Source organism: Thunnus albacares, chromosome 17 (genome assembly GCF_914725855.1).
Source record: "Thunnus albacares chromosome 17, fThuAlb1.1, whole genome shotgun sequence".
Taxonomy (NCBI): domain Eukaryota; kingdom Metazoa; phylum Chordata; class Actinopteri; order Scombriformes; family Scombridae; genus Thunnus; species Thunnus albacares.
Window position 1 is genome coordinate 13257988 of NC_058122.1, and position 19846 is coordinate 13277833.

The 19846-nt window shown below is 38.3% G+C and overlaps 1 protein-coding gene across 1 annotated transcript; it reads left to right on the forward strand.

Annotated features, from left to right (window-relative positions):
• Nucleotides 1-1452: 1452 nt before the first annotated feature.
• Nucleotides 1453-9417, forward strand: LOC122966481 (somatostatin receptor type 5-like). The gene is made up of 4 exons (XM_044330763.1): nucleotides 1453-1781; nucleotides 3870-4598; nucleotides 4724-5146; nucleotides 6389-9417. Exons 2-4 carry the CDS (start codon nucleotides 3891-3893, stop codon nucleotides 6470-6472), a joined length of 1215 nt encoding a protein of 404 aa, XP_044186698.1. The 5' UTR covers nucleotides 1453-1781; nucleotides 3870-3890; the 3' UTR covers nucleotides 6473-9417.
• Nucleotides 9418-19846: the final 10429 nt, after the last annotated feature.

Here is a 19846-nt window from a genome sequence, read left to right on the forward strand (position 1 = left end):
CCAGATAAATCAGAACTAGCCCACATCCAGAATACACATACCTGAGAGCACCGCATCTTTACCAAAAAAGGCCCACATTTGATTTGGGATATTTGGGCCATTTTTGCTTTTTTAAATGCGGGCCATTTCAGGCTCACATTCATTTTGTCTGGGCCAGATGAAGGCCAGCAGTGCCACATCATTGCCTGAAGTGGCCCACTTCCGCTATCTGGGTATACATATATATACATAGTTACCAGTTTAACACCATTATGTTCGGCACATTTTCTGTAATGCCAAAAGCTTTTGTTAGCCTGTTTAATTACAAAAATAAATTGTGTGTTTTTCTCAATTCTTACAAATGGGTTAATCTGTCAGAAAACTGAAAATCTGGTGTGTTTAAGGGATTTGTCCTGGTACAATAACCTTGAAAAAAGGTTTGCCCGCACTGGAGAAAACAGTGTAAATGAGTCGTATCATTATCCTGGCATCCTGAGTGCCACTACACACCACTGTCCCTACAGGGCAAGCCTCTATACACAGCTGTGTGGCAGTGTTTACTTTTATACTCACAAGTCTCATAAATCTGCCCATTTGATCTGGTTAACACTGGTCAAACAGGTCCTATAAAGTAGCTACAAGACGTCATCAGTGACCCTTACTAACCCCCTCTGATTCTTTATACTGGCGGAAAATGCAGGAAAGGACTACCTGTACTAAACATGCATACATCTGCACTCCTGCACCTGTTCCCAGTTGGCCAAAAACTGCCACTGGTTGGTGTAAAGGTTGCTGGGCCTGGACATGAGTGTGGGGCGTTTCTTCTTAATGTGTGAGTGTGTGTGTGTGTGTGTGTGTGTGTGTGTGTGTGTGTGTGTGTGTGTGTGGCAGCCTGTTCTTAACGCTGCACTGACCTGGATGACAACAGCATGAAGCTAATGGCTTAAAAGTAGGCAGCTTTCCCAGACAATTACCGTCAAATCTCTCCCTCAACGCGCAATCTCATCCTCCCTCCACAGTTTTTCCATTTCACAGTAATTTCTCTCCCTCCATCTCAGGTGCCCCTGGCCACTATCAAGGTGATTTATTCCCCAGGCAGTATCTGGCCATCATTTCCTCCCTCTCTCTCTCTCTCTCTCTCTCTCTCTCACACACACACACACACACGCGCGCGCGCGCGCGCGCATACGCACACGCACACACACACACACACACACACACACACACACACGTACACACACGCACACACACAAACACAGTAGGAAAAATGTTTGTAGCCTATCACTGGAAGGCAAGCCATAAAAGCTTCTGCTGCTTAAGAAAATAATAGAGAGGGCTGCAATGTTTTATTTTACACCAAAAACTGGTTTTGGCTGTGAGGAGATTATACCCACCCATGGGTGGGACTTTTCACATCCAAAGGCGGGGTGACATTTTCCACACATAAATACTGACAGTGCGCCGACACTACATGACCCTGAGTGTAACTTCTCATGAGCGCTTTTCCACCGTGCACTTCCTTCAGATTTAACCTGTGAGAAAAAAAACCCTGGGAAATCAAAGGTAAATGTCGGGTTTGGTGCCTGTGACTATGGAAATTTAAGCGTGCTGACATCAAGAGGATGCCTCGGGATGACAAGGCAAGTGTGAGGCGGGTTTCCTTTAAGCGACGAGAAAGCGAGAAAGTTGATTTCGACATCAGAGGAGGCGCACGTTTCCAAAACTGCATGAATACAGCGAGATACGCGCATCACTCCACCGGATAGTGGCATGGAGAGGATGAGGCGCACAGGAGCGCACAGGTAGGTTGAATCCCATATATGAATGTTCACTTGGCCTTTACAAGAAATATTGTCTTAAGGGAATAAAATGATATTTGAACTGCTGCATTTTTAAGAAATAACCTTATATGTTTGGGAAAATGCTGTGAGCTTTAGAGTTTAATTTAATTCACATCTAATCAGTCAGGCTTCAAATGGTTGACGTGACTGTGGGCTATGACTGTTATAGTTTGGTGGACAAAAATGTCAAGCCCCATGCAGCCTGAAGGGGACAGAGGCTTCAAGTGTTTGTTTTCTCAACAACAAGCTGCGGGCTGCGCGTCACTCCCGTGTTTTGGAGAGCGGTTCAGTGAATCTTCACGTCAAACCATTTATTTGTGCAACACATTTTCACAGCCTGAGGTTGCAACGTCTGACAAGTTATGAGATTATTATTATTTTAGGTCACCCACAAGGCACCAGGTGAGTATACATAATAGCTATCTCAGGCTACTCTCATGATCAATCAATCGGACATTTTATAGGCTATAGGTTAATGCAAGTTAAAGTGCTTTACAGATGACTGACAAGCTGATAATAAGACAATTTTTTTTACTTTTCTAATAAAAATTAGATCAGAATAGAATAGAATAGAATAGAATAGAATAGAATAGAACAGAAAATATAATAAAAAATACAACAAAAACATAAACACCAAAATAGATAAAATACAATAACAAATAAAAAAAAAACATATGAGGGAGTAAACGGTTTTAAATATTAATACAATTATCAAGTAAGATAGATAGTGGCATTTTAATAAAAAAGCCAGGCTAAAGAAGTAGGTTTAAGGTTAAAGATATCAACACTTAAAGCTGCTCTCACAATGGCAGCATGAATTAATTGTTAGATTACAAGGTGCCACTTGGACATTGCACTCATTTTAGGCTATACATTAATACACTGTACATGTATGTCTGTTAGGGATACCCTCAAAGCCAACTTGAGATTCAATAAAAAACATTACACAGGTTTCACAGTTTGATGCAGTTTGACTTAAGAGACATGATGAGAGAGGATTCCTTATTTATTCCTTATTTATTTCTTCTTATTTCTTCTTTTTTTAACTTTTGCTTTTAGTTTTTCTACTTGATTTAAGTAGTATTTAAGTAACAATGACAGTGACCTCATTAAGATTAAGAGCAAATGTCTTAAATTTTAATAACATTCTCCAAACACTTTAGCTGTTCATCAAACCCAAAGCAAATGTGGTGAATGCTACCTGTTCAGTTGCATTACAGTGCAACTCACTAACAATTAGCAGTGGCATTAATGCAACAAAACACTGGAAATATGTGAATGGCAGCGAATGGATGCAGATCTGTATGCATAAGACATGTCCGCTCTTAAGCTTGAGCTTTAAAATTGCTGATACCCCAAAATGTATGATTGAATGAATGCACAAGAGCAAAGACACAGCAAATGTCCGTACTTTGTGTACTTCACCTCCTATTGGATCCTGATGCAGAGTGGTATGAGGCTGCTCCGTAGCATTCTGCTGTCACTCTGCACCAGCCATATAACCAATTTGGGAGACAAAGTGAAAAGAATTACTTCCTGCTGTGACTCAATTTTCAATTTTCTAATCAATTATGTATGCCAAATATGTTTGGCCCAAAATCCCATTTCAACACAGTTAATATTATGATCATTTATGTTTGTCATTTTATCACTCTTCAGTGGTATAGGCTGCTTGCCACTTGGCTGCAGTTTTTTTGTTTCTATCTATTACAGACTTTAATTCAGTGGCAGTGAGAATACCTGTAACCTGCTCAACTGCTGCCTTCTTCTGAAGTGCAACTTCCCATCAAGAGAAATGGCATGTTGGCCTCTTGCCCAAACAATTCAGTGGAGAGTTTCTCTACTGTCCTGGTAAATATGGGCATCTTGCCCAGCGCGCATGTGTTGCTGTGAGTGTGTAGGGTACAAAAGATGGACAAAATATAAATTCTCTGAAGCAGAAATTCACAGAACCTTAACCACCCACAATGCTGAACTCTAGTTTTTTTCATATCATGGATTATTATTAATTTAAAAAATTGTACATTTGTCTTTCTTTTCTCTCACAAGCTGTTTGTTACTGTAATCCAAATGGATGCCAGCACTCCCTCCTTCAAGATGGATCATTACAATTGGACGTCGATTCCTGAGGATGTCGGCATATCTTCCTCCCAGCCTTTCACTATAGACTATCAAAAGAATACCTCTAGCGTGACCGCACCAATGCCCTTTAATGTGGTCACCGCAGTTGTCTACACCATCGTCTTCATCGTAGGTCTTCTGGGTAACACACTGGCTATCTATGTGGTGGTTCGCTATGCCAAGATGAAGACGGTAACTAACATGTACATCCTCAACTTAGCCTTGGCGGATGAACTCTACATCCTGGGAATTCCCTTCCTTGGTACTAATAGTTTGCTTTCCTACTGGCCATATGGTGATTTCTTCTGCAAAGTGTGCATGACTGCTGATGCCATGAGCCAGTTCACCTCCACCTTCTGCCTGACGGTGATGAGCATCGATCGCTACCTGGCTGTAGTTCATCCTATTCGCAGTGCCAAATGGCGGAAGCCACAGGTGGCCAAGGTTTTCAATGGCATGGTGTGGGTTGTGTCCTTTCTCATTGTGCTGCCAGTCACCATCTATTCACATGTACAAGAGGGATTCAACACCTGCAACATAACCTGGCCTGATCCGCAGAATTTGTGGTCCATTGTCTTCATCCTTTACACATCTATCCTGGGTTTCTTTGGTCCTCTGGTTGTCATCAGCCTCTGCTACCTGGTCATTGTCATCAAGGTAATGTGACAGAGAAAATTGGCCTCTGGCTTTCATTGGTGTCTAACTCAATTTTTAAAATTTTCCTGTGATGTTTAACTCTCATAATCTCATAAAACATTTTAAATCAACCATCTCAATTTCAGGTGAGGTCAGCGGGCGTGCGGGCAGGCCTGACTAAGCGGCGTAAGTCGGAGCGTAAAGTGACACGCATGGTGGTGATCATCGTGTTAGTGTTTGTGCTTTGTTGGCTGCCATTCTTCACAACCAACATCGTTAACCTGGTTTATATCATCCCCGAGAACAATGCCACCGCTGCAATCTACTTCTTCTTGGTCATCCTCACCTACGTCAACTCCTGCGCCAACCCAATCCTCTATGGCTTCCTCTCTGACAAATTCAAGCAGAGCTTCCAGAAGGTGCTCTGTTTCCACAAACCAAATGGTGTTGGCACCGCATACCAGAGGGGAGGTGGACAGGTTGCACCCCAGGACAGACCAAACGAAAAGCATGATCCTATTTTGTCGGTCAGAAATCACAAACAGAATGAAAAGATGCAGAGCATGCAGGTATTGTGCAAAAAGGATCCATGTGATCCATGTAATTTCTGACCACATTTACCACATTTTACAGCAGGGACACTCTTACATCTTAAGCTTTCAGCCTCTGATGCATTGAATAGTTAATATATCTGGCATTATGTACTGAACAGGCCTGAACTTTTGACTTGAGCTGGAGTTCTAGTCCACATGTACATGAGTATTTTAGAAAACAGAGTTTTTCCCTCCTTTGTTCTCAAAAAATCCTGTCCACACAAGCACTGTTTTAAAAAGATCTCTGTCCAAATGAAAACGCAAAAACACTGTCAAGAGCATGCCAAACCAACAGGCAGCAATATAACCCTAACCCTAAAGCCATGTTGGCCAATCAGAAGCCTGAAAAATAGTTATTTCTGGTAGGCTATCTGCAATGGTGCATTCTGACGCTTCTCTTCCTCAATACAGTGGAAGAGTAACTGTACATTTATGTGTAAACATATAAAAAGTCCTGTTAACAAGGTTAGAACCAGCACTATTTTGGCCACGTCCGCCATTGCATGAAATGTTGTCTCATGTAAACAAAGGATCTAACAGTGCACACTCTGATGTCACAGGCCAAAAACTCTGTTTTCCCTATCTACACATCAACACTGAAAATTGAGTTTCTGAATATCTTCACCCTGGAGGGAGTTTTCCAAAAGGTCCATTTTCAGTGACCTAAAATGCAGTTTGAGTGTGGATGAAAGGCCAAAAAGCTACATTTTCAAAAATACCAATGTATGTGTGGACTAGGCCTGACTTGAGTCAATCCACTTAAAGCTGACCATAATCAAACCAAACTTGCAGTTCACATGCAAAAAGAAACCCAAAACAACCAAAATATAAAATATAAAATATAATATATATATATATATATATATATATATATATATATATATATATATATATATATATATATATATATATATATATATATATATACATACATATATATATATGTATATATGTGTGTGTATATATATATATATATATATATATATATATATATATATATATATATATATATATATATATATATATATATATATATATATATATATATATATATATATATATATTAATGAGTTGCTGAGTTGCAGACCTCTAGAGCCTCGTTCAGGTTATAACCATCAACAATGACATTTTCAGGAATTTCAGGAAGTTATACTGTTTGTCATTCTGTTTGTCTCTATTGTATTCCTAATCTCTGTGTCTGTGGTATTGTTTCAACAGTGTGTCCAGATGGAAGTTATTGGGAACATTGGGAATGAGCCTTTAACTTCAAAAACAGTGGTGAATGGCCACTCAATGCTATGAGTTTTCATATTGGCCCATATATGACTAGTCCGCTACCACATGGAACTGGTACGATTTACTCCTGGAGTTTATATTGACTTGTATTTCTTGTCTTTATTGCCAATCCTCTCACCCAGACTGGGACATTTCTGAAAAGGAGCAAAGAAGGACATTCATCACAGATTTCAGCATTTTTTTTGGCTCTTTATGTATTTGTGCTGTTACCAGATTGGCTGCGTTGTACAAAGCATCTGCATCAAAGTAGAGAAACCATCCCGCAACAGAGGAGTAGTCTATGACACCACTTATCCCCCACCTAAAATGCTGTCCTATTATCCTTTCCCAAGAGACTCAATAACCATTCAAAATTGGCCTTGTGTGATAACTCCAACGTTTACACTTGGCCTCAGATGACTCCAATGACTCTGACAGTTGTTACAAGAGCCAGGAGCGCTATCGAACCAAGTGGTATCAATGACCTTGATAACAATCCCACAGTGGTTAAATACCTGGGACTCTCCACCAGTCAGTTAGAACTGAAGAGGCACCTTGGATGAGAAGTGAAACATCTTCAAGTACCTACAACCAAGTCCAGTTGCCCTTGATTCAACCCTCCTTGTATAACCATAACCTGGATGACTGAGAATCTTCATAGACATTGTACAAAACATTGATTTATGTAATTATGTAAGATCTCTGTACAATATAAATAGAGTCATGAGATTTATTTTAAAATGTGGTAAATTCTCAAATAGCTTCTCTTTTTTTTTTTACCTCAAATGCAGAGAGAACCAGGCTGTAATCTTCAAATGGGCTTTTACTGGAGACAGTTTTTTTTCTAATTTTTGTTTTATATTTGATCATATTTTAGTAACAATTTCTGATCTGGTTTAATTTGCTGCTTATGTTGCTTAATTTGCTTATTAATGCAAATTCAACCCTTCCTCTATGTTTACCTGTTGTCTTGATAAATTCAGTGTAATGTACACTTCACAGTACCAAGAGACATCTGTGCATCTATGGATGAACAGAACTTAAAATGTACACTAGCTTAACACCAAATGAAAGAACAGCAGTGTCAAAATGACTAGAATAAATGACTGACAGTATATCTGTTAAAGCAATAGTTTGACATTTTGGGAAACATGATTATTCACTTTTAGGTAGAGAATTAGATGAGTAAAACTGATTCCACTCTCACATCTTTACGGTAAATTTAAAGCTACAGCCAGTAGCTGCTTAGCTTAGCATAAAGACAGGAAACCTGTGGACACAGCTAGCCTGGCTCTATCCAAAGGTAACAAAATGAGCCCACCTCTATAACTCTCAGATTAATATGTTATATATCTTTTTTGTCCATACAAAAACAAAACAGAGGTGTAAAAGCAACAATCCAATGGTTATGTGCCAGACTATTTCTTGGCTGGGACCACTAACTTCCTGGAGTCTGTACTGGTTGCCTGGTAGCCAAGAAATAGTCCAGCCATACAACAGCAAATTGATGTTTTTATTCTTTGGTTTTTGTATGAATTAACTAAAGAAATATAACATGTTCATTAGCAGGCTGTCGAGTTGCTGGTAAGAGGATTTTGTTACCAATGCACAGAGCCGGCATACTTTTTTCCCTCTGTTTCTAGTCTTAATGTTAAGCTAAGCTAAGCTAACTGGCTGCTGGCCAGCCTTACTTATAACTGACAGACATGATACTCAACTCAGACAAATAAAGTGATGGAATTAGTTCTATGGAAGTGAACATTATGCTGAATTTACCATGTGAGCCATTATAGTGCAGGTAATTTCTATGACCAGCTGTTATTTGAAACTCAGCACTGTTCTTTCTTTAATTTGAGGATCTACAGTATTTAGTTTCTGCTACTACTATAGTGAGCATGTTTTTGATGGTTATAACAATTAGATTTATTTTGGCTTATTAGTTTTGAAAGGCTTTTTGTGACATTTTGACGTCAATGTTACAAGGCTGTGAAAAATGCTGTGAAAGCACAGCCCAGTATTGTCCTTTAGTGGATTTATCGATTTCCTCTCACATTTCTGAAACAATCTGTTGAAGTGGATGCCACAGTGAAGTAAAGGAGCATGTCATTCTCAGACCTCAGAAACATACCTTTGTATGTTTGTTTGTTATCCTGACTCACCGTTTAGCTGCTGGACTATGACCTTTGACATGTATTACCAACAGCGGAAGGTGCTGGACAACACTGTAGCAGGAGACATGGAAATTATTTGTGTTTGAATCACTGTGAATTTGAAAATAATAGGTCATTCTGGAGCTTTGAGTTCCCTGACATGCTTACAAATATAATAAGCATGTTAGTCATTCTGTTAAAGAAGCCATCATGAATATTAATAAATGATCAAGTCTGTTACGCATGTTCACCCTGCATTAATCCAACACAGTACAATGGAGGGTGGCTGAAATGTGCCTGCATATAACAAAGCTCTTTTTATGTGTACATCTATCCCATAAAAATGGACAGTTGATGTTTATTGTCACTAAGATTCATCTTTATTATGGCAGGTTTATGTTGCAGACTTAAGCACTTTATCATTATATCTAGTCTAAAGAGAACAGAGGCAGCTTTATGCTTGAATGTTAATGTCTCACAACATAAACAAATTTTGTTGGGTTTTTTTTTTGTTTTTTTGTTTTGTTTTTTTTATGAAGTTTTAGTAGTTTTATTGCAAAAGCAACAGGAACAAGACGGAGAAACACTTTTTTTCCCAGGGATTTGGATGTATAATGTTATATGGCTCCAGAACAAAGACTTGCCACAGACATAGAAAATTCACATAAATATCTGAAAACCTGATGTCAGCAACATTAAGGGAGGCAGTTCAACGTTTTCCAGTGAGCTGACTTTTTATTTGTTGGTGGTGGCGGCGTTGTGTTTGTTTGTTTGTTTGTTTGTTCCCCGGATTAATGATCAAGAAACCATTTCACTGTTACTTTAATAAATGCAACCATATCAAAACACGGTGTGGAGTGCAAATTGTTTAAGATAATGGATAGGATTTTTTTAAATCTATGTTAATACAATGCTATATTCACATTGATTGATCACTGTAATCTCTTCCCCTCTCCATACTGGTTGTGAAGTGACTCTTTTGTAATGCATCTACACTGGAAAAGATGTGAAACATCTTTCACTGACATCTAAATTTTAGCTAAAGCTATAGTATTCTTGTACTGAACAAGGATCCAAATTTGGAGGTTTTGTGTCCATTTGCATTGGAGTCAGACTAGAAAGGGGTTAACTCACAAAAGATAAGGAGAGGAGGAATGATTACAGTCACCAATAACTATTTCACTGCACATATAGAATATGAGAAAAAATACTACTACCTATCCTTTACTCTGTCAATCATTGCTTTGAATACATACATATAACATACATTAGCTTTTTTTTACATACAACATGCATACCCTGTTTTAAGAAAGTGCCAAGATTTAAAGTTGCTGCATTCATGTTGAAAAGACACACAGTATACTAAGTGTACGTGTGAAAAATATCCAGCTAAAAACTGTGAGGAATAAGGCAACACATTTGTGCAGCAGTGCCTAAAGCCTGTTTGGGGGCCTAAAAAAATAGCACTTTATACAGTAAATTTTAAATGTGCAAATATGCAGAACAACAAATAGCTGCAGTTCAAATTCAACAAAAAAAATACATTAACCTGTTAACATCCCAAGCGCAGTTTCCTTTTTGTGGAAAGTGCAAATATAAAATAAGTACAATCACATTTTACCTATACAAATAGTTACATTATGGACAAATGTTGTAGTGTGCCAGCAGTTGTAGCTGAAGACAGATTATCTGATATTAAATATTTTCATTTTACTATAGAATTTAATGGTGCTGGATGAGTGTGTGTACAATTTCTGCATCATTTAAGCTTTTCTCATAATAAGACGGCTTTGGATACTCAGTGGACAGGTGATAATACCAAAAAAAAGGCCATGACCAAAAAGTGTGCTATTCCATCTTGGAATATCTGCTCTAATAATTTAGAGTGTATGCTGTAAATCTTTCATCACTTGGCACCTGCAAACTTCATCACTAGTAGTGTTCTCATTACCATTTACTTCCATTTCAAAATATATTCATATATTCAATAGTCCTATGAAACTAATCATTAGAGCATAAAACCCCACAGAATTGGATACATGTGGAAAGCCTAATTGCCTATGCAGTTTAATTGACTACAATACACACAACCTCTGTCAAACATGGAGTCACCAACAGCTTCTTCTCACCTGCCAATAACAAGCCTCACTAGAACGATATAACATGCGGAAATGTGTAATTGCTCTCCCCTGGCCACAAGTAAGACAAAACTCACTCATCCAAACATTGCACCACAGCCCCACTAGAATTCATAAAATCCTTAAAAACCTTTTAAAGCTGCACTGAGTTGTGTTTGATGAAAGCGAGCATTAAATGCGCTAAAGCCACAATAAAAAACTAAAATGCTCTTGAGAGCTGCAAAGTTAGGTGATGACACTCAGTAGGTTTGTTACTACAAATGATCCCTTCACATCACACAGTTATTTTGAGTTATTGGTGATACTAAAATAAATGGATTCATGCAGGTTCACATGATAAAAACTGAGCAGGGGCTTCATATTTCGAGGGGCCCTAAGCAGCTGCAGTACAGTACTGCTGCCTTTGGGCAGCTATGCATCGTCACAGACATGTATTAACTCCATCTGCCACTTGTAAATCACTGATCAGTGTTAATTCAGTGCAACACACTGGAGTTTAATAAACAGAGTTAAAATTAATTATCACCTCTGTATTGTATGTCTTTAGTAACATCCATCATCCATCTTCTCCCCAGAGGGTTTTCCTCTTCTGCTGCCATTTTCTCCCTCTGTGCTGCTCCTCACTCTCTCCTTCCTTCATTTCTCTATACTATGCTCCTGCACCATATACCGTACTTTCCTTCTAAGCCCTTATTCAAAGTCTGTTTACTGACAACCTGTTTTTGTGGCTGGTTATGGGGGTAGGAAAACACTCTGAGCCTTATGTTTTTTTTGGTTACCTTGGTGTTTATGGTCATGTTTCTTTTGTTCTATCTACCTCAATGTCAAGTGGAAGAATCAGTATTATTATCAAACAGAGAAAGGAGCACATTACATTAGAATTACATTTGTCTCTCCAGTGGTTCTGAGAAAAATCAGCCATGAAATGACAATATTTTCTAAGTATTCGATCGAAGGGAAATACACATTAAAGGTATACTATTCAGAATTTTCCTAAAAAATAATGTATAGACTCATACAAAAATAATCCCTCTCAATCATCACTTATAACCCACTTGAAGTGTGTGTGGTGTATTTATCTACAGAGACTCTGCCCTCTGCCTGTATTTTCTTGTTTTCTTATTATTTTGCTGTGTTCGGGACGTCTCTGGGTGTCAACCTTTGGGCAGTGGGTGTGTAGCCACCAGCCAATAACAGTGTGCAGGTGTGAGGTTGGGACTCATAGCATAGTGACCAAGTTACATTGCTGTCTCCTTGGGAAGAGGGACCAACTTTGAATGCTGTGTGTTTACTAACACCAACCGACAAATCCTGCATAGTATATTAATGTTGTGCTACTGAATAAAATAATGAATGTAGCACACACACACACACACACACACACACACACACACACACATAAGCGCACATACAAACACAGGTTCTACATTTCCCTCATTGCTCCTATTGTCACTTAGTAAGAAACTGGTCTTAAACAACAAACCTCAGAGGTGCTTTTATATCTGGACAGGAATGGCACTGATTTGTCTCTCTCATTTGCTAATAATACTAAAAGAATAAACTAAGTCCCATGTACTGCACATTCCAGCTAATGCTTCATGCTGTTTTTAGAAGGTCTTAAGCTCTGCAGTCTAGACAACACATTGAGCACATTTCACCTCACATGATCCCAAGAGAGTGAGTCACTCCATTAATTTATGGACACATAAGTAGCAGCACGGCTCTGGGGACGGCAGTGTCAGTCAGTTGGTTAAAAGCTGGGAATACAATAACGGATGGTTTGGTTTAAAATTTGGTACAAGCATCCATGGTCCCCTGAGGATAAAACCTAGTAAATCATAAATACATCAAAACTTATCCAGAACTCAGTTCAGTTACAATTGATGATCATCAGCCTCTCTTAGATTAATAACATAGCATGCATGTTAGCATGTTAGCATACCAGTAATTTGCTCCTGCACCACCCATGCACCGAGATGCACCATTTTTTGTTTAATCATCCACAGTTATGTGTTTTAATACCAAACTTCAGTTATGGTGAGAAATCCTGGGTAAACAAGTTATTTATTCCTGGGAAGCAATTATTTTAAAACCATCGGACACAACAACATCCTTCTCTACTCTAAATATAACAAACAAAGCAAACATAAGCCTAACATCCTCATTAGTGGTCCAACCACAACTCATGGCAGATGGACCAGATTGGTTCTCATTGGTTGAGGATCCTGGCACATTTGGTGCTTTAGGCAAGAGTTCATCCCCAGTGTCCTTCAACAACCCCTGACTTATTTAATCAGCAGTGTACACAGACTCTGAATGGAATATTAATCCATATGAGGACTCACAGGACAAATGGAGGACAAGACAACAGCGTTTAAAGTTAAACTCAGAGGTGATTTTTAACATCATGGAGAATAATTATTGCAGGCAAACAGTCTGCTCAAGGCCAAACAATAGCTTGAAGTCTGTGAATTACAGATGATGGTTGGATTTATTTCCTGTCTTTTAGCAACAAAGAACGTGTACTGCAGATCTGTGACTTCTCAGGTTGTGATTGAGGATGAATAAATACTGTAATCTTCCAAGCTTCCTAAAACTTATTCCCACCCACAATTCACTTTCTATTTTTCGTGATACAGTTTATTTTAATCCATAATGTATCAATACTAATGTTATGACACCCAACAAGTTATATCCAAGCATAATTAGTCTTGTGACTTAATTATGGCACAAACATTTCCAATTATATTCTTTCCTATCAGCAGTTTTGCCTTGTCGGTTGACCTATTGAAAGTATGACACATACTGTATCATCTCCTGTTGCAACAATCATTCAACATTGTACAATGAAAATCGCTTCATGAGTGATATATAAATGATTTATGATGCAGTGCTAATGAGGTTCATTCTCATAAAAAGAGACAATGTGAGAAGTTTGAAAGTTTGAAAAATATTTTCGGTACCTTATGAGGTTGCATCAATTTAGAAATATCACATTATGAGACATTCATGAATACTGATTTTATTATTTGGGCAGCTTTCATCAGGTGTTCATGTTTATGCAATGCGATGTTCGTGCTCTAGGCTCAGTATTACTTCAAGGAAATAGAACTGATTATTTTTAAGTGGAAGATAATATTGAGTGTGGGACACATCCTATCTTATCATCAGTATTCTAGTGCTCTCTGCAAAGGCATAAATCAGATACCAGGAATCTAACCACAACTGGTTTTAGGGACACACAAGTTGTGTTTGTTGACACTGTGAGGTCACTGAGAGGAAGAGAGTGAGCATTTTCCCTCACTAAATAAACAATATTCAGTCTATGTAGTATCTACTTTGGCAGAGTAAGAGAGACGCTATATGTCATTGACATCTGAGAAGCACTAAAAAAACTGAAGTAAAAATTGTATCTCAATATTCAAAAGGACATAATTGTTAAATATTTGAGGCACATTTTAGAATTATTATTTTCCTTTATAAAGGAAGATAATGAGCTCGTTTTACAGATGTTCACATTTTTCACAGCACATTAGCAAAATATGCATCCTTGGGGAAGTACGACATGATGTCATAACAGCTGTGGCGAGGCAGGGCTGGCACAGAGGACGACGGTTGATCAGGTCAGCCGGAACCAGAAAGTGAGTAGTGGGAACAGTCTTGCAGACTCATGCTTTTTTACAAAAAGTCTTATAAACAGGCTAAATCCACACAAAGCTCCTGCAGTTAATGTTTAACTTTTTCTTCTCAAATCCAGTACCAAATACAGTGAGTCTTGTGATTGTCAGATGTTTTGATCTTAAGTTTACAGTGATGCAAAAGCTCATCTTGTTGTGTTATTAAAGTCCTTTACAAACATTAAACTTGATCTGAATTCAACATCTGCTTAGTGGAAACTGAGGTGAAGATGCATAGCATATATAAAACCTTCAGGTGCTCACAAAAATAAACAAACCATCACAAAACTTTTATTATTAATACGTGATATCTTAATTTTCAAGAAAGTCTAAACTAGGTTCTATTCATTTAGTCTTAACTATCTATGAAATATATACTAAAAAGCTATTTATATTCTCTTGCATCTCCTAATCATATATGTCAATGAAGGTGCAACAATAACTTTCAAGAAACATTTACCAAAGTTTAGTAAAAAATTGCTAATTTTTGTGATAAACAGTTAATGTTATTTCCGAGAGCAGTTCTTCCTAGGGCTGGTTAAAGTTAAAATACTGCTGTTCTCTGACTCATCCAAGCAATACATAAAATTGTACATCAGATGTTTTATAAGTGCATCAGATGTAGGAACAAGAGAGAACAGAAAAATGCATAACAGAATGCCATCTGGGAACCTGAAACAGCAACCTCATAGCATCATTGTGAGTCACTATGAGCATCTGCATACTACTACGTAATCCTCACACACTTTTACACTCGGAGAAATGTGGATAATAAGTTAACAAAAGCTAAAGCAAGACTAAATATTGTGGAGCTCTTAAACATTCTTAATGGCTGTGAGACATGGCTGTAAAGCTTCCAGGAATCTATTTTTCATTAACTGATCAAGGGAAAATAATGTTTGTTTGTGTGTGCATACTACAGTAAATCATCGTTATTAGTGCCAATTATACACATTTAGTACTGAGGCATAAGTTACAACATCATTTCTATTAATTAAAACTACTTCTTTTTAGAAAACAATGTGCTAAAAATGGGAACATTTGATGAAAAAACAGACACAAGATGCAAGTTTGTTGCAACAAATCACACTTCTGCCTTTAAATCCTCAAGTGCATTCCAACAAATTTACTAAGACTCATTTTAACAAGGTGATTACTGAAAAAGTAAACAAGATAGTAAAATATAGTGGAATACACAGAAATGTTATATTTTAGAATTTGTTACACCAGTATAAAGACTAATCATTATGTGCAGACATTTAGGGCTGAAACGCATTCCTAACTCCAGTCACAGACCAACCTGAAACAAAACTATGAATAGCTTTTGGCATTCCAATAAATGTCAAGATGGATGTATGTAAACTATATGCATCAGTTTGCAGTGTGTTTGCTGTAGCTGCAACTGTCTGCATGCAGAAGAGATGGGAGCACGGAGGCGATCAGAAGGAAGAGAAGCAGGAGTGGGTTGCCCTGTGTGGCTAATTAAAGCTGAGAGCTGTGCCCTTCTCCAGCCCACGGTGTCTTCTTCTCCCCCTGCCAGGGGAAGACGCAGAATGCCTCTTTCCATTTCAATAACCCTTAGGAAATAAACCAAGCTAAAGTATATGCATGCTGCCACTCAGTCACAACAAACTAGAATATGCAATCCAGAAGACAAGTATGCTCATTTTCTGTCTCTCTGCCCATGCCATCTTTATCACTGCACTGCTCTTCCAGTTTCCATTTCTCTTTTTGAAAGAATTAGACAGAAGTTGGAATGAGTCAAGCTTGATATAAAAATAGAGATATAGTGATCCAGAGACTTTGGACTGCGAGAGTGATGATGGTGATGATGACAGTTTTAGGACTATAAACTGTCATACTCTATAATTGTTCACATTCTGTAGCATCAGTCCACATCGTAGCATGACGCACACTGGAGCCTTGCACAGACAAAGTGGCATTTTCCTTACACAGATTTTTTTTTCTCACCTACGCCCATTTGATATTTTGGTGACTCTCTGTAAAACTGAATACACTGAAGCGGGAGGAGAGGCACAGTAGGGAGTGCATCAGTGTGTCAGTAGCAATTAAACCAGGTTAAAAGTGTGTGGCAGAGAGCCTGTTTGTGCTTTTTCCATACTTTTAGCAAATGATTTTCTCTTGATATATATTTCTCTCTCTCATCTACCTATCTATCATGCAGAAAACAGATGGATCCAGTTCAAATGCGTAGAACCTTTTTTTGACTTTGATACAGCTCCAACAACTAGAAAAAAAAAAAACAGCTAACATTGTTCAATCTACACGTGTCAATGGTGTGAGAGCCGTCATGCTGCGGCACACAGAATGATCGTATCCTCTACACGTGTCAGGGATTGATGGGTGAACACAGAACTGCAAATCTCTGAGGCTTAGTCAGTTTTATAATACAAATTTTTTAAGGTGAATGAATAAAACTCCAATTATAGTTTGTATTGAGGAACAGCTAAATGGAGCAGACTCTGCAGAGCTATGACTATGATTTGTTGTGCCCGAAAAAACCTGGAGCGGCTCTACAAATAACAACCTGCCTACGTGGAAATAACCAATTTGCAGAAATCACTTATGCATGATATTTTCTTGGACGTGGTGTGTGTCTATGTTTGTTGACTCATGAAGCCAGTTAGGTGAAGCTGTGACAGCTGTGACAAAGGCTAAACTTGGACAGCCCACTCTATTCCCCCCACCCCCCACCCCTGGGTTTCTCCCCTGATGACATCCACTGTCTTCCTCAATAAAAACACAGGGGCGGCTGAGCTAAATACCTAGTTGGTGCTTGAAATAAGCCTTACGATGTGTGTGGGTATGTGTGTGTATGTAGGAGTAAGATGCTGACAGATGACTGACAAACCCATCCATTACCTATAACAGAAAAAGGTCACAGTGTCAGCAACAGCATACACTTACCCCATCTGTTTTTCTTTACATTGTCAGGCATTCGCTCCACTAAACTCCCATTTCACATCTCGGAGCTGTCAATAAATAAACCCCAGCTCCCCTGCAAACTCCCTCCACCCCACCATAGACCCATTTGAGGAGAAGAGGTGTCTGTAAAGGTCTGTAGGAGAGAATGATGATTATAGTGTGCTCTACAGCACCTTTTCATAGCTTGTTTGCTCTCTCTCTTAGTAGAAGAGTACAAGAGGAAATTGAGAGCTATTTTCAACATAATCACAGTTCGACAAATACGATTTTGTTTCTTAATATAATTGACATTTGATTTATCTTTTCATCAATATGAAAGCCTGTGTGTATGTGTGTGTGCACACGTGCAATTGATATAAACCTCTAAATGTCAGGCTGCCACTTTTAATCTCCCTTCACACACACAAACACACAGGCCAAAGCAGCTTATACATTCTTAACAACAAATAAAGTCTTTTTTAGAAAAATTCAGTCACAAATATATGAATTTTTCATGAGTGGTTGTACAGTGTATGAAAATGGCTATTGGCGTGACTGAGAAAAATTCTTGCAGTACTGGAAAACATCTTTCAGAATGCTGGCAGGTCAGCAACTCGGGAAGAAGATACTGTTTGGCAGGGAAATGTTTTCTGCAAAATTCAAGAAAAAACAAGGTGAGTTCATTTTATATAGCACCCTATCATACACAGAGATCATTCAAAGTGCTTTACAGGCAAAATATAACAAAAATAAAAAGATTCAAAAGATAAAAGTATAAAAAAGATAAATAAAAGTACAGAAAGTTTAACACAGAATTATAAAATAAATAACAGTACCATGAAAACTGATGAATTAAAAGCATATCTTAGTTCCAACAGTGGGCAGTATAATGTCTAAAAGCCATTTCACCACATTTGGTTTGAACTCTGGGCACCACTAACTGACTAGTCCCTGCAGATCTGAGAGACCTACCCAGCTAGTACTCAGCGAAAAAGTCTGTGATATATTTTGGGCCCAGGCCACTGAGTGACTTATAGACAATAAGCAGAGCCTAGAAATCAGTTCTATATCTAACTGGAAGTCAGTGCAAGGAAATTGGAGGAAAAGGAAAGGAATTGGAGAAATGTGTTCTCTCTTCTTGGTGTTTGTCGGTATTCTAGCGTCAGCATTTTGAAAGAGTTGCAACTGTCTAATGGTTTTATTAGGTAGGCCAGTAAGGAGTGCATTACAGTACTCCACCCTACAATAAATAAAAGCATTTAGCTATGTTTTTAAGATGCCAAAATGATGATTTTGTTACAGCTTTGATGTGGCCACTGAAATTTAAATCCTCATCAATGATTACACCAAGATTCTTGACATGAGTATTAGTTTTTAGCGCTCTAGAATCAAGGCATGCACCAAATGCCAGCCTTCCTTCTTTATCTTTGTTTAATTGAATCTGCATAGCTATGATAAGCAACCTTAAAGTCTTAGAGAATTTGACCAAGAGGAAGCATGTAAAGGTTGAATAGGAGGGGCCCAAGAACTGATCCTTCTGGGACTCCATACATCATGGTGGTTCTTTCGGATTCATAATTGCCGATACTGACTACATATCCCCTACCCTTCTAAATATGCCCTGAACCACCTGAGGACCATTCCTGTGAGCCCAACTCAACTTTCCAGTCTATCTAGAAGTATTTTATGATCCACAGTGTCAAATGCTGCACTATGATCCAATAACACTAGGACTGTTAGACTCCCCAAATGATTATTCAGGCAAATGTCATTTAAATTCTTTATTAGAGCAGTTTCAGTGCTATGATGTGGGTGGAAACCAAATTGAAAGCTATCAAGGATGTCATTTGTCTGCAAGAAATTATAGATCTAAAAACTACTTTCTCAATCATCTTGCTTATGAAGGGAAGATTTGATATAGGTCTGTAGCTGTTTAGTATTGAGGCATCCAGGTTTCTCTTTTTCAGGAGGGGCGTGCCAACTGCAGTTTTTAGTGATGCTGTAAAGATGCCTGAGAGTAGTGAGCCATTTACAATATGCAGCAAATCCACTGCCAAAGAGCTAAAAAAAAACCCTTTTTAAAAAGCTTGTAGGCAGAATATCTAGTGAGCATGTGGATGGTTTAAGATGCTGCACTATTTCTTCAAGAATTTTGTTATTAATTGCAGTGAATTCAGACATAAAGACCATTCTTTTTGCAGAGGTTGATAAGATCGTAATGCCTCTGCTGGGCTGAGTGGAGCAATACTCAGTCTGATATTTTAAATTTTGAGATGAAAGAAATGCGCAAACATTTTTTAGCTGACAGAAAGCCAGGGGGTGAGAGCAGTGGGGGATTTGTTAACCTATCAACAGTGGCAAATAAAGCATAAGTGTTATTAATATTTCCATTAATAACACTAGAAAAATGGGACTGCCTAGTCCTGCATAACTCGTTGTAGAGACAGAGTTTTTCTTTGTAGATATCATAGTCATTCTGAAGTTTAGTTTTTCTCCATCTTCGCCCTGCCC

Coding starts and splice junctions, on each gene's coding strand:
- LOC122966481 (XM_044330763.1), top strand. CDS start 3,891: ATGGATGCCAGCACTCCCTCCTTCAAGATGGATCATTACAATTGGACG. Junction 4,599..4,723: donor ACCTGGTCATTGTCATCAAG/GTAATGTGACAG, acceptor TCTCAATTTCAG/GTGAGGTCAGCGGGCGTGCG. Junction 5,147..6,388: donor AAAAGATGCAGAGCATGCAG/GTATTGTGCAAA, acceptor TTGTTTCAACAG/TGTGTCCAGATGGAAGTTAT.